The 15,360-nt window shown below is 30.4% G+C and overlaps 1 protein-coding gene across 5 annotated transcripts in view; it reads left to right on the plus strand.

Moving 5' to 3' along the window:
* Positions 1-11,289, plus strand: part of LOC126856248 (protein stum) — a 30,056-nt gene extending 18,767 nt beyond the window's left edge. For all 5 annotated transcript variants that reach the window (XM_050604593.1, XM_050604591.1, XM_050604592.1 and 2 more), the window contains 5 exons: positions 8,499-8,750; positions 9,282-9,498; positions 9,796-9,922; positions 10,076-10,270; positions 10,554-11,289. In XM_050604593.1, the coding sequence (XP_050460550.1) occupies positions 8,499-8,750; positions 9,282-9,498; positions 9,796-9,922; positions 10,076-10,270; positions 10,554-10,681 (919 nt within the window). In that variant the 3' untranslated portion in view covers positions 10,682-11,289. The remainder of the gene's footprint in view (positions 1-8,498; positions 8,751-9,281; positions 9,499-9,795; positions 9,923-10,075; positions 10,271-10,553) is intronic.
* The last annotated feature ends 4,071 nt before the right edge of the window (positions 11,290-15,360 follow it).

The raw sequence follows: 15,360 nt of genomic DNA on the forward strand, positions 1-15,360 counted from the left end.
CCGCCTAGGGTACGTTGCACCTCATTCATTATTTATTAAATCCGCACATTACATCTGCGTGTGTCGATCAATTAGGACATCAGCGGTGATCGGTTCTTCAATGTCTCGATGTTGAATCACGTCTCGCATTTTGACCATCGAACGATTATTATTCCCGTAATTGCGTTGAGATTAAATTCTTTCTACGCGAGAGACTTTTTGCATCGTAATTTTGTGTGATATTATTACTGACCGTTACGTTCCAGTGACTCACAAGACGCAATAGCGTGACGGTATTATATGCTTTCCCGCTAACTAACATATTATAAACATACTTTATTCTCGTAAAACAGATTTTAGAAATCTCTCAAAAAACTGCACGCATATCGACTTTTAGAATTTTATTGATTTACAATAAAATTTTTGATGTGTGATATCTTTAGAACGAAAAAGAAATCATAAAACGTATCAATAAAACGATAATAACGCATTCTAGAATTTCGAGTGTACGAGTTAATCATAATGATTAACCTTTTCATTATATTTCTTTTAATCTCTTTATATAATTTATTAAGAATTTAGAAGGTCCATTATTAAGAAAAGAATATGTCCATTACGATCCTTGCGTGCACATTTTGAAGGAATGCGTCACTTCGACGCGGAAGAAACATCTTAATTCGATAAGGAGGATAGTTCTACAAAAATTGTAAATTACTCGGGATCTATTGTACTTAATCACGCAGCGCAAGCAGGGAAGCATAAGAATCGATACACCTATATTTATAGGCTCTTAAAACATTTTAAATCATCCTCTATACAAGGTATACACACCATTCCATGAGATATATACACTTCAATAAGTTATTTTATTATGTTATTTCTCAATATATTATTTAATTATTTTATACATTATATGTTTAGTATATATATATATATATATGTAAATATATGTATTTTGCGTTACTAACAATTTTTGAAATTGAAGTAATATTTAAGTATGAATTTGATAGAAATTCAAAATAATTAAAATAATACTTTAATTTATAAATATAAATTTATTTTTTAATCGTGCTATAAACTATATTATAATAAAAGAAATATATCTGAGAAATAATTTTGTCTCTCTCTTTACAAGCTGTTATTAAAACAATGCTTGAAAAATGAAATACAAAAAATTGGGGGAATATATCTTTAATTTTAAGAAATTAGTATTTTTTTGAAAGAAAATTAATCTTGATCAACAAATATATTTGATAAAAAAAATTGAGAGTGTAAATACAAAAGCATCCTTGTATCTAACGATTGATCTTGCACGCGAGCCAACTCGTCCGCGATCTCTCGTTGACTTTTGTGGAACGCTAAAATTTTTTTTGCCGCAAAGATATGTCGCGCTGTGGAAAATGCAGTATTTATGGGTGAATGTATACGGCAAAAAAAAAAGTACGGCGTTCTATTTCTTTTATGAACGATTTCCTTGCCGTATTTCTTGCTGACGTAAGAAAATAGAAGGATTTCTCGTACATATATCTGTGTCCGATATTATCTAAACTTCCCCTCTCATCGTCATAAAGCTAGTTGAAACACTCATTTTTTATTTCCAAGATTTTTTCCAGATTTTCTTTTTTGCTACTTTTGTGTGTGTATTTTATAATGTTTACATTATTTTAAAAGTTACAATCGATTATATTCTCTTGAAAAATTCCAAAAATTCTCTTGATTAAATGATAGACGCAACTATGAAAAAAATTAATAGCTTTTCACGGATATAATATTTTCAATTTATATATGTAAGAAAAATTATTTTCATGCAAGTTAAATAATCTAAATAAAAATGTGAAATTAATTTGAGGCAGTAAAAAATGAAGATAGATTTCAGTTATCGGAGATTCGTGTAATTCAATTGCGGGGTAAACCGCTGACTACAAATTTGCACACTAATGGCGTAATAGCTAGCTATAAGATACTAAATCTCGCTAGTAACTCACAGCAATACTTAATTAAATTATTAGTAATATTTATAGCAATTTTTACATGCTTTCTGCGGTACAGTGATGCATAAGCTTTTAGAAAATGTTCTCTTAAAATCAAAAATTCTGACAAAATCACACAAAATATTAACATTATTTAACTAGAAATTTTAATACAGTAAAAAAATATTTCTGTCAAATAATATTTTTCAATTGTTATTGATATTTCAACTTTGCATAAGTTCGATATCAGAATGCTTAAGATTTTATCTGTTTTATAGATATCTAAAAGTACCTTCTATTCCTATATATAATTTTTATTTTTATATATAAATTTTTTGAGGGTAATAGTAATAGTGTTATTTAAAAAATATTTATATATATCAGAGAGATATCTTTTTATATGTAGAATATATTACTGTATTAATATGTTTATTATATTTGTTTTTAATTGATATAAAAGATCTATAAAAGAAAGTTTATATTTATTTAAAAAAGAACGTCTCGAGCAATCTGATACCAATTATTATCGATATCAATTAAACCTATCCACACTTTTACAAATTGGATAACGCGCGGCTAATGAGCTTTAGGGGGCTTGCGCGTGGATTTTTGCTTCGCGAGCAACAATCGGCGAATTAGACGAAGTGCCCTCGCGGGGTAGGTTTGGGATGTCGAGCAGCTATAAAGAGAAACGAGAACACCCAGGCCGAGCGAATGAAATACGGGTGGTGGCGCGAATCGACCTTGGCCGCACGCGACGAGCCGCGCCGCGACGCCTCGCCGGTCATTTCATATTGCCACGTTACGTCAATTTTCGGTCGCGCCGTCTTTCCCGCCTTCCTCTCTCGGCACATACCATTTATAAATTATATATGATAGGACGATCCCTCATTGTGTCGATTTATTGGCCGAGGCTATTCGTTAGGAGATGACCGGCGAGCTTCCGATCGAGACACTGATTGATCGCTAATTGTTATCTCTTTGATTGCAAAGCGTAATATGTATATATCCAAAGAATAACTTTTATTTCTCGTAAAAAACAATCTCTCAGATGATGCTAAATTATGAAACAAGAGACTCGTTAATGGATTCGAAAGAACACGACGAAAGAGAGCACATGTTCTCGTATCACGCGATAATCCGATTTATTATTAGTTGGTTGATCTGCATCCGTTGAGTCATACGCGGTGTTATAATCAGATATACACAAGTACTTTCTTATACACAAATATTGGTATTTATAAAGATAGTTTGTGACACATAAAATGTGCAAAAAATTATTATATTAAATTGATTTATCGTAATATTATATCTTAATTTAAATTTTGAATTTTTAAGCTGGGCTATATTATTTTATTTGCTCACTCTTTTGCTTTTTCCTTTAGATATTCACAAAACTTTATTTTAACAATTTATTTTATATTACAGCATAATAAGAAATGAATATTGGATATCTTAATTGTGTCAATTTCTTAATTTTTATTAAAAAAAATTATTTCAAAATAATTGGTTTAATTACTAATCTGTATTTATCACTAACAATATATTTTTAATAATTATAGAAATTTTTTTATAATTATAAAATATCATTAATGTTTTGTTAATTATAAAAAAATTTCTATAACTATTAAAAAACAATATTCTAACATACACATTAGAGCTTTCTAATAAATAATTTTTAAAAACATAGAAAGATATTTTTTAATAATTTTGTATAATTTTGTATATGAATTATTTTACTGTTTTCGTAACAATATAAATATTAATATAATCATATAAATGCTTACTTTCATTCTATTATATACCGCGCTTAAATAAGTTATTATATATAATTTTATTATGATTGCACATGTTTATCCTTCATTTTATTAAAGTACTTTTGTGTTTTTTATGTAAGTCGGCAACCCATTTCCCACAATTTGACATAATTGAACCGCTAATCTTTGATAGCGTGCGGAAAACGTTACGGTATGCAACGCGAAAGTATTAAATGCAAAAGTACATTATTAAAGATTGAGCGAAACGAATTTTAATATAATTTGCATAACATTATACACTTACCATCTTTGAATCTAGCTCCTTTGAATTTTTCATTCCTTTCTAGCCATTCCTTCTAGCCGCTCTTTCCAGTTAGGCTAATTGCATTCTGTATCCTCGTGACTAACAACAGAACATACATATGTCAAATAGGTGGATGAATTTGCAATGTTAATAAAAAATGAGAACGGTTTTTAATTTCTATGATACGAGGGAAATTATAAGGGAATTCAATATGTCTCTATATCTGCATGCATTGAGTGACTTTATTTGCGTTTAAAAATAATAAGACGATTAATATGTGTTAAAGATAAATCTTCACGCATCCTTATGTGACAGAATTGAATTTTAATTTGATTGTTGCTCCTTTCTGTTGTGTTATATCTTAAATATAAATATGTCAAGTCACACATCAATTAATTAATCAATAAAAAAACTATTTTTAATTAATAGATACCATCAAACAAGATTATAAATAAACGATGCTTGCATGCATTTTTATTTGCATGCTGTAGCAATTAGAAACATGAAATTGTAAAAGGCATTTGTTTGCATTAAAGAATTGCATTCAAGAATTTAATCGAAAAAAAAATAATAGATAAATATGCTTTCACATGTTATAGAATCGAGCGTAACAATTTCCATTATTTTATTTTTATCTATTTTTTTAAACTTATAAATTTATAAATTTATTAATTTTCTATGAGTGTTAAATAAAGGCTTCAGATTAATAACGTGCTAAGAAAAAAAAATCAACTTTTATGACAAAATAAAAAAATATCTCTGGAACTTATCGAATATATCTGTAAGATAAAGTCTTCAAATATTAATTCCAAAAAAATTCTTCGGCAAGATTGGCATATTAATCGTAGGATCATTACCAAAATACTAACATTAGGATGTTGTAATCGAAGCCTTTCACTTAATTTTCTCTTCATTCGAAAATTTTTTTTTTCAATTTTTTTATTTATTTGCGTAGAGAATATTCAAGAGAACTATTTTCTCATTACATTTATGCGGCACGATACAAGCGGTATAAAGGCAACGTGACAAACTATAGTTTTATTACCACGAGTTATTAAAATTTGTGCGAATGATAATGCCGCTCGCGCGACACGAAACAATTCCGCTGCCGTAAATCTCAAATATGGCATGCATTTCGTTGCGTCCGAGTTTGCCTTTCGGAAAGAGTCGTTTCGCATGCAATACGACATTGTTAAACGACTTCTATAAACGACTTCTATTTTTCATATTTTATCGATTTCTGGATACCAAACATTTTATCGATATTTTATTAATAGTTTGAAAATTTTGTATTTGATGTAATATATATTTAGTTCTACAGCTAAAAATTATATATATTCTTTTCTGGTCTAAAAAATATTCTGAAGAAAACAGAACTCTGTATGTACAAGTTACATAATTAAATATTTTAATACTAGATTGTGTGTATGAAACCAGATTGATATGCACGCTAGATTTAAATCTAAAAGTTAGATGAATATTCTTAAGTTCAGTAATGAAGAAAAACAAACAGCGGAAATTAGCACGCGTTATTTTCGTTATTTAATAACGTACGCATTATTGCTGCAATATGCGCGAGAGTGTGCGATCTGAGAAATTAATTACACTTCTTGCGGGTAATGTGAGTTGCATCTTACAATGTACATGCAGAAATCAACCGGAAGTCGTTTTAATTCTCAGGACAATCTGTGCGCGGATTTTCTCATTAACGACGCGATTATGGGAGAAAGTGGTCGGTAAAATTATTTAATTGTAAGTGGAAGTAGATCGTGGTATTTGCGCTTTAATGACGCCGCATTTTGTGCAAACTTTCAACCGCTTTAGCTTTTCCTCTCTCCCTTTAATCAACCGCGTAAATGGTAGATACGAACTTTTAGACACGTATAACTTTTAATGGTTTTGTCTAGCGTGTCGTGAATCGTGATGCAGCCGTGTAATCGCTCGGCCAATGTGTCTTTAGTATGCCACTAGGCTTAATCCCTTTCAATGCAAATTGATTTTAACATTTCTCTTTAAAGAAATGCGATAAATTTATTTTGGAATAAATTTTTGGATGATTGGAATAAATGAAAATGCGAGTAATAAAAATGCCACTTTTTAAATTTGATTCTTGAAGAATGTGAATTAAAAATGAATTCACGATAAAGAATCTGAATCATTATTTTTGAATGAACAATAAAACTTCTCGTAATTGTGTCAATATAGAAAACTTTTTCCATGCGGTATTTTTTTTTTTTTATGAAAATGTAATAACAGATATATCACGTTGAGCGTGGTGAAGAACAATTTATTAGCATACGCAGGACGTTGTTGTCGCATAATTTTTTCACCGCATAATAATATCGCGAGATGGCGATAGAATTAGTTATTAGTTTACCAATTTATGATGGCGTTTTGTAAAACTAACAATGGTTAATTGCAAGAAGTTATAGATTCTTCGCGAAAAATTAATTAATTTTTTCTCAGATTTATTAAAAATTATATCGAGCATTTTATTACATATTTAATTTACGATAACATAAAAAAATGATAAAAATTAATTAAATAAGTTATTTAAAGCCTGAGTAAGAATTAAAAACTATATATAATTATTGTTACATATTTATGTGTATATATAAACGATATATATATCAAATAAAAAAAAAGACTTCTGATTATATTATTAACAACGATATATCAAAAATAATCGCAAGATTAAGCCTTCGCTGAAAGCATTTGCCTCTTTATATTTTCAAGATCAGGTTTTGTGGTATATTGGTGAACATGTTTTTAAAACATTTTTCACGTACTCTTCATTATGATTAGAAAACAGATATCATTATCATTCAGAGAACTCGCGGCGGAATAATTTTAATCTTAAAATAAACTCGTAAAAAATTCGATAGCGATCGGCCTTCTTTATGATCAGCGAAAGTGCTCGCTCTCGTTTAAGGGTTAAGGTGACGACGAATTACAAGCGCAACTTTAAAGCCCTGCTGTATAGTCACCGACCGACACGCGCGTCGTGACACACGCGTCGGGGGGGAGGGTGAAAATCGGCCGCGGCCGCGGCGGGAACGCCTTGAAAACCGGCCGGTTAAGGTAAAGAACTTCGTGTCGTGCGTATCGATTTCGTGGTCAGCCAGCTAACTAGCTCCGAGGGCCGGAGGGCCGCGAAGGGGGCTGAAAATCTTCGCGTGACCGGTCGCGCGGGACCAGTCGACTTTACCTCTGCCCTCTCGCCCGCCACCCTTCGCGGCCACATCTTGCCGCGACTGCGGCAACCGCAATCACTGACCGAAGTCACCTGAGGCCGGCCGCTAGTGACGGCCACTCGTTGACTTACGAACGGAAGTCGTCGCGATCTTCGTTTTCGCCCTCGTTGTCGCGGATCGTTATTGTCGCGATTTTCGATCTCGGATTACTCTCATCGTTGTTATTCTGTCGCCGATGATTTTTCCTCTTCCCTCACGAATTTATCGGACGCGTGTCTATCGCAATTTCGAGTTTGGCGATCGCGCCCTCGACGTCTACCGATCACCTCTTAAGTTTCTGGAAATTGGATCTCTATCTTGCGAAGGAGTTGTGTTTAGGTAAGGGCTTTTCCGGACTACGATTGCATGCGCGGACAGAGGGATGAGAGACCTGCGCGGCTCTAAAGTTTTCGTGATGTGATTAAGCCTGCTATGTGAGGGATATTGCGTTTTTCGTCGGCCGCTGCTTGATTGAGTCACGAAATATATATACCTTCCAACAACAAATATGCCTGCGCTTTTAAATGCGCATTTAGTGTTTTGCAATTGTATATCCATTTAACTTTGACAAACATTTTGGAAAAAAGTAGGTATAAACTGAATCAAACTCATTATAATAACATAAAGTGCGATTTAATACTCCGATAAAATTTACATTATTTTTTCGGCATACGTTTTTAATTCAATTCAAATATTATGCCCCATGAATAATCTAGACCTCTTCATCTACAGCTAAATGTAATCAATACTTTCTGATATTATATACATAGACTGCATTTTACACATGACTCATACGTGTATACAGATATATATATATGTAAATGCTAATAGCTATGCAGCTAATGCAAAATCGATAATAATCTTTCGAGACTAAATAGTTGAACAATTATGCTGTATAAAAGTAAATTAAAAGTAAAATATATATAAATTATTTATCCTTTATCTTGATCTTTCTTATTTTTATGAAATCTTATTCAACATAGACAGAGAATTATGAATTAATAATTATGTATATCCTTATACAATAAAAATATAAAAAATGACTTGTTGGATATTTTACAGAAAAAATGTTGAAATATAAAAATCTATTATTGTATAAACACTCAGATATATACATATAAAAATTAAGTTATTTAAAAAATTAGATATATATGCATTTTTTATATACAATATATGCACATAGATTTTTCCGCAAAATATAATATTTAATTTATTAGCAGCATATCGTGATATCAATGTCATGTTTTTATCGCAGTGTCTTGGCCTCCTCCAACGAGAAGGAACAAAGTAACGAGAAGTTATTAGCACGTTGGAGAAGGTCCTTGAGTCAGTATTCCAAGTGCTGTTCCGGCATGAGGTGTTTGGCCTGCCGTAGAGACCCCAAGGGTCTTCTATGGACCAGGAATCAAAAGAGAGCGATGGTGATTAACGACACTCCGCCACCGCCTGCACCACCACCTGTGACAAATGCATTGTCCTGCTGGTCGAAACTGAAGTCACGATGCAAGTGAGGAATCATACCGATTAGAATTTCATGTTCAAATTGCATGCGTTTATTTTATCAAATTATTATATGTATATTATTACATTAATAATATGGAAAATTTGAGGGCACGATATGACACAATACGAATAGAAAAACTGCGAAAAAAATATTTCCAGCGAATACTTTTGTTCAGTCTGTAATTTATTACTATTTATTACTATTTATTTAACCATGAGCTTTATTCCAGAATTTTTCAGGTCTAATTTTTTGTTATTTTGCTTTGCTATCTATGCTGTACTATCTTGCTGTTATATTGATTTTATGTTTTTTCAGAGGAATCGTCCGATAATTTGATTTCAATTTCAGAATTCTCTATCTCATTCTCGTGTATAAAAAATATTCCCGATTTAATTAATAATCGAGAAACATCGTAATCTTCTATAATATTTTCGATGACTTTTGAATTTGAATATTATTTTAATTATTAAGAGATTTTTTATTGGTGGATCTTAAGATGAAAAATGCATCGTGCGATATACTTTTCTCTAACAGATGCACCGGATTACGAGAGATGAACTGTTGCACAAGAAAATCCAGGGTTGCTCCTGCCGAATCTACCGTTTGCTGCCCGCCAGAGAGAAGATGCGGTGCGATTTGTCGTCGCGTGTTCGGTTGTTGCAGCTGCAAACGCACAGACACGCAAGAACGCACAAAAAATACACGTGCCAAGCACAGTCTTACGAGTGTAGCTCCGCCACCCTTGTCGGAGGTATCGAAACCTTGTCAAACAAAATATATTACCATTTTGTTATTCGCGTGTAGCGAATAATTGGAATTATTTCTTTTTATTAATCTTAATATTTCTGAAAAACTGCGTATCAAATTTAAATAAAAAGAAATTAATATATAACTTTAACTTGGAGGAAGAGGGATGAATTGTTATTTTTGAATTAATTTTTTGAACTAAAATATAATGGAACAGTTTAATCTACTTACAATATTCTACACACACCCAGGCCATGCTTTATATTTATGACACGAGAACTTGATGTGCAATATATTGTAGGAACCGAAGGCCAAGTTACCAGATGTCCTAGTGGAGTACAATTCTGTTATGCGTGGCGCTATTCCATGCCTTCCTATTCCTCTCGCCTGGTTTTGCCTAATATGGAATGTTTTATTACCAGGCACTGGTATGAATTTAAGCATTAATACTATATTCTCATAGAAAAAAAATAATCTTTTGAGAAGTCAATTTTCAATTTTGTAAATTTTCAAGTAATTTTTTTCTTCAATATTAAATTCTTTTTTTTTTTTTATACAATCGATTCTTTTTTTTCGTTTAGGAACTATTTGGAGCGGCCTGTTTAATTTATGTACCGGACAACCGCGATTCTCCCCCGTTGCCGGACTAAAGTCACGACTGGGTGCATTTATTGTCAATCTTGTCGTGGGTGTTGGTCAATTGTTTACCGTTTTGTTTTGTCTCGTCGGATGGGGCTGGAGCATTTGGTGGGGTGTCACCATGGTCCGCTTAGCTAGTAAGCGCCGTAAAATTATCGCCTTATTGCCAAATTATATATACAAAATATTCAAGATTAATTACAAATTAAATATAACAATATTGTTTAAGTTTGATTATACATAATAATAATCTTTCTAACTGCTTCTTGATGTATCTTTAATATAAAAAGATTAATGATTATTATACAATAATTTGAAATTGATAACAAATTATTTCAAAAAGAAGCTATTAATTGATTTTTGTGCTTTTTGCAATTCTAATACAATTCTCAAATTCTCTAAACTAATATGACATTGCAGGAAAGTATAAACGGTTTAAAGCATCGGAAGCTGCCAACAATGATCCTGAAGCCAGAGGAGGTGAACCGGGTCCTCTGCCTCCTGGCGTACCGAGTCAAGCTTTACGAGAGATGGAAAGAGCACGATGATGCATTTTTAATAAAAAAAAAGAGCATGATCATTCTCCAATTATGTAAAAAAATTTTATATTTTATTTGAAAAATTTTCGATTTTGATATGAATGAAAAAATATCGTCCGCTTGAATAAAATAATATTGCTGGCGCAGCTTGTAATAATGGTTATATATACATTCGAAGATGATATTAAGAGAGATATTGAAATATCTATGAAATATCTCCTGAAAAAGATGAAGATTTTTCTCTGCAATTGAGCTATGACGAAAGGTGAAAATTAAATAAAAAATTTGAGCAACATATTAAGCTATGATATATAAGTTTGACAAATAGGCAATCGAAGAGCCACAAATTATTAAGATGATCGGATATTTTTGCCTATTTTCTTACATCATTCAGTCCTCACGTATTTTCAATAAGAAAAAAATTCTTTTGATTGAAATTATTATTACAAAATATATTACACAATCTATATATATAAGAATACTTTACGTATAAAGACATTTTCTCTTGTATAATTTTATACAGTTACAGTTATTAAGTTAAAATTCTTATTTTTAACGAGACATTCTTTTAATCACTGAAATTCTTGTGCAGAATATTTATAAAGTGTTTTTTTGAAGTTGGGATTATTATATTATATTTATGTATATATATATATATATATATATATATATATATATATATTAAATATTTTTTTCTAGATAATATTATTAATTTGGATAAATATTTTTTTAGGAAAATAAAAGAGAGAAAAGATTAGAGCTCTTTTATCAAGTTAACAGAATTAAAAAATCTTGAATTATTCAAAAATTTCATCACACTTGCCGATTTCAATAATTCTATTTTAAATTTCTTTCTCTTACAAAATTAAAAAAAAATTAGAATTAAGATGTCTATATAAAATAAACATAGGTTCTGCGAACACCCTGTATTTTTCTACATAATGGAAATTTTCGTCAGCGAAAAATTCAATTTTTGTAAAGATAGCGCTAATGCGCGAAAAGTTTGTGACCTATAAAAAAACCGAAGACGTCTTTGGAGATTAATCGCTTTCAGTGAAAGCATCGTAGACGTTCTTCAAAATGTACTCGTTGCATCAATGAGAATGATTTACGAAAAGCGAATCATTAGCGACGACGATGGTAACCATATTGAATTGAAGAGTTTCTTCGGTGAGTAGACATTAGATTTATATACATTGGTTAAAATCGATCTTCGAAGATAGATTACCCCAATTTTCGAAGACGTGGCCTTAAAACGATATCGATGGGTTAATCACGTTTTGAAGAAAACGCGCTTTACATTTTTACAAGCGCAACATATACGCAGTTACTCAACTATTCTATTATACTTACATTTGCGATTGTTGTAAATATGAAAATATATATTACTTACGTCAATTTTTAATGTAATCTCGGTATTTAGAAACTCTTGTATTTTCCCTTCTTTTTCCCATCCATAATCGCAACTGCTTTTCATACAGGCTTTATATACATATTTTAATATATATATATATATATATATATATATATATATACATATCTTTTTTGTTAAACTAATATATCTAATATATTTTGTTTAAATTATAGAAATCTTTATCAACAGCCGCGATAACTTTTTATATGTTTGTTTTAATATACATATATATAATAAAATGTTATATTTTTTTATTTAAATTATTTTTATATTACAAGAAAGAGAGAGAGGATATATTCATATTTTAAAATAATAAAACCAACTGTCATGTAATTAAATCTTCCAGCTCCTTTCCACGTATAAAATGACTATAGTAGAAAATTATATTACATGTTGTGATAAGATAAAGGACAATAAACCGGAGCAATAAACTGGATTTCTACTGTTTGTGTGTTTCCACTATATTATGATAGAAGTTAACAATTGTTTATTTTCGTGCCTTTTAGAAATTCTGTGGATTGGATACATGCAGAAATACGAATGCCTTATATTCTTACCGTGCCATTTTTCAAGACTAGAAAACGCAAAACATTCAGAGCTGTTGAAGTTCTATAGAATGTTCTTTAAAGACTTCTGGATTTTCTATCGTTCGAGGTAAATTTTTTGGGGGTATTCAAAATTGACATTTTTTCTCAAAATAAAAAAATATATTTAAAATAGAATAAATAAATGTGAGATAATACATTTGATATAATACAATCATGAAGCGGATAGCACACGGTATTGTAGCATTATGTAACATATTAGTCAAGGTGAGTAAAAAATTCAATAGATGTAAGATAAATTATAAAAAAATTTATCTGTGAGAAAAAAAGATTTATTTAAATTAAAGGGAATTATTATTCACGTTTTTTTTAACTGTTTGAATTAAATGTTTAAATTTTTTAGTATATTATGACGGAATATTATTAAATGTTCGAATTGAGAAACGTGCGCATGCTCGTGAAATATAAAGAATCTAGCGAAACTACTACCTTTAAACATGCAAATCGATCGCATGCCTAAACAGCTCTATTTCAAGCAGTAATTATCAAGATTTTGTTATTTTTGCTTTTGTCGAAGGTCTCACAAGTTAGCAATGTTCACCGCTCGCGCATTTGATTATGCATATGTAAAGATGTTGTCCATGTGGTTCCGTGTGATTTGTATGATCAATCTGTTTTAACCAATCTGCAGTATAAGTATGTTGATTTATCTCCAGTGTGCTAACTGAATTTCTTTTACTGGATATTATAAGTGTTTCGTTAATTCTCTCATTAATTCGGGATTGATTTTCATTCAACAAACTGATGATATTTATGTCATATAATGTGTATTATAAGAAAATGTCATTGCGCGTTTTCTTCGCAAATATAATATTATAAGGCAAACATAAAAGGAAAAAGGAAAGAAAAAAAGGAAAAGTGTTAAAAAAGAGAAAAGTATAAGATAGATTATATCACATCACGTTATTTCAACGGCTGCTTTTTTTCATAACTATCATTTTCACAGAGATTGTATGAAAATCTCTTTTTTTTTTTTAGTGAAGCTCTCTGCCGTATTTCTTTGACATTTTATACGCAGTGATCAATTTTCAGCCTGACAAAGCGCTCCTTTTGTTTTATGTCCTTTGAACGTCAATCATCAAATATTTTTTTTAAACGATGCGGAAGCGCGATTTTTGTTATTATCAACGGTATTCAGTCGGGATATCTCTCGATCTATAATTCGTGTAGGATGCACAAGTACGGGAATGTGTGCATGAATTTATAGCAATTATATGTTGGTCAGTTGTTTGTTTGTGAAAATTGCAGAGGTGAATACGTGTTCGTTCGAGATATGCGACGCGCAGTGATATACGTGCGTTCTTATCGATCGCAATTTATCGCAACTACGTTGCATAAATTTTCACGCTTGTTTTATGCATTCTTGCAGAGAATCGCGAAAGTAGCGAGGGGGTACGTGTTACTAGATTTTAATCGCGCAGGCTTCTTTATTATTTCGCGAAATAAAAATGTAGCCACGCGATTGCCAGACCGATTAAATTCGCCACCGAGAATCCGTACATGACTGAAAAAAATTCGTCCGGTTAGATATAACGCAGGTAAGTGTATCTGAATTATTTCGCGGAAGAATGTATAGACGCGTTTGTTTTATATAAATATTCATGAAAAATTTTTCATAAAAGATAATTTTATAAAATAAATCAAAATCATGTATAAAAATAAAAAAATATATATTCTTTGGAAAATAACTATCGGAAAAGACATCATTTTTACGTATCAGATATCACATATATTAAAACAGGAAGATATAATTTTTCTTGTAAAAACAAATTTTTGTAAAAAAAATATTGACTTCATAAAAACAGAAAATACACACATATAGAATTTAAAAAATAAAATTGACAGTAAATTTTGTTTAATTTTGAATTATGCGTATATTATATATATTATGTATGTAGATTATCCTTGCCGATATTTCAAAAACAAGAAAGATTGCTATTTCTCGCATCGATCATGATGGCCCAACCGTTGCAAAATGTATCTTTGAGTAAGTAGGTATATAGTATAATTGGCGTAGGTGAATAGGAGATTGGTGAATGAAACGAATTAAAATTTAAAAAACTCGTATTTCAAAAATGTATACAAATTAGATGTGTGTAAGAATGAATCGCTTCGCGATCGGCAGAGTTGATGAAATAAATCGAAATATGGCAAAAGCAACTAATAACGTAATTTTTTTTTGTATTTTAATGCGTTTCATCCACTGAAAACCTATTTACCTATTTTATTGATATCTCGGAATTAGTACGGTCGTCATTAACTTTATTCCACGCTAATTTTAAGCAGAATCTGTACAAATTTGTTTTAAAATTTGAAGATATTCAATGTTGAAAATATTAAAAAATTTTGCAAAAAAGATTCTTAATTATATATGTATGTACATAAAGAATGAGAACTTATATATATATACATATATATACATATATATATATATATATATATATATATATATATAAAATAAAAAAAGAAAGAGAAATATTTATTTTCATATTAAATATTTAAAAATTAAGATAAAAAAATGTATTCAGAATTTTTTAAGAAAGCTCAATTTTAAACTAATTATTTCATACGTGAAAAGGAATGTAATATCTCCTTGGACATTTTATAACAATAAATAGAATATAATAATATTTTCACTTTTTAAGACAAGAGAAAAGTGTAATACATCT

The sequence above is a fragment of the Cataglyphis hispanica genome, chromosome 18 (genome assembly GCF_021464435.1).
Source record: "Cataglyphis hispanica isolate Lineage 1 chromosome 18, ULB_Chis1_1.0, whole genome shotgun sequence".
Lineage (NCBI taxonomy): Eukaryota > Metazoa > Arthropoda > Insecta > Hymenoptera > Formicidae > Cataglyphis > Cataglyphis hispanica.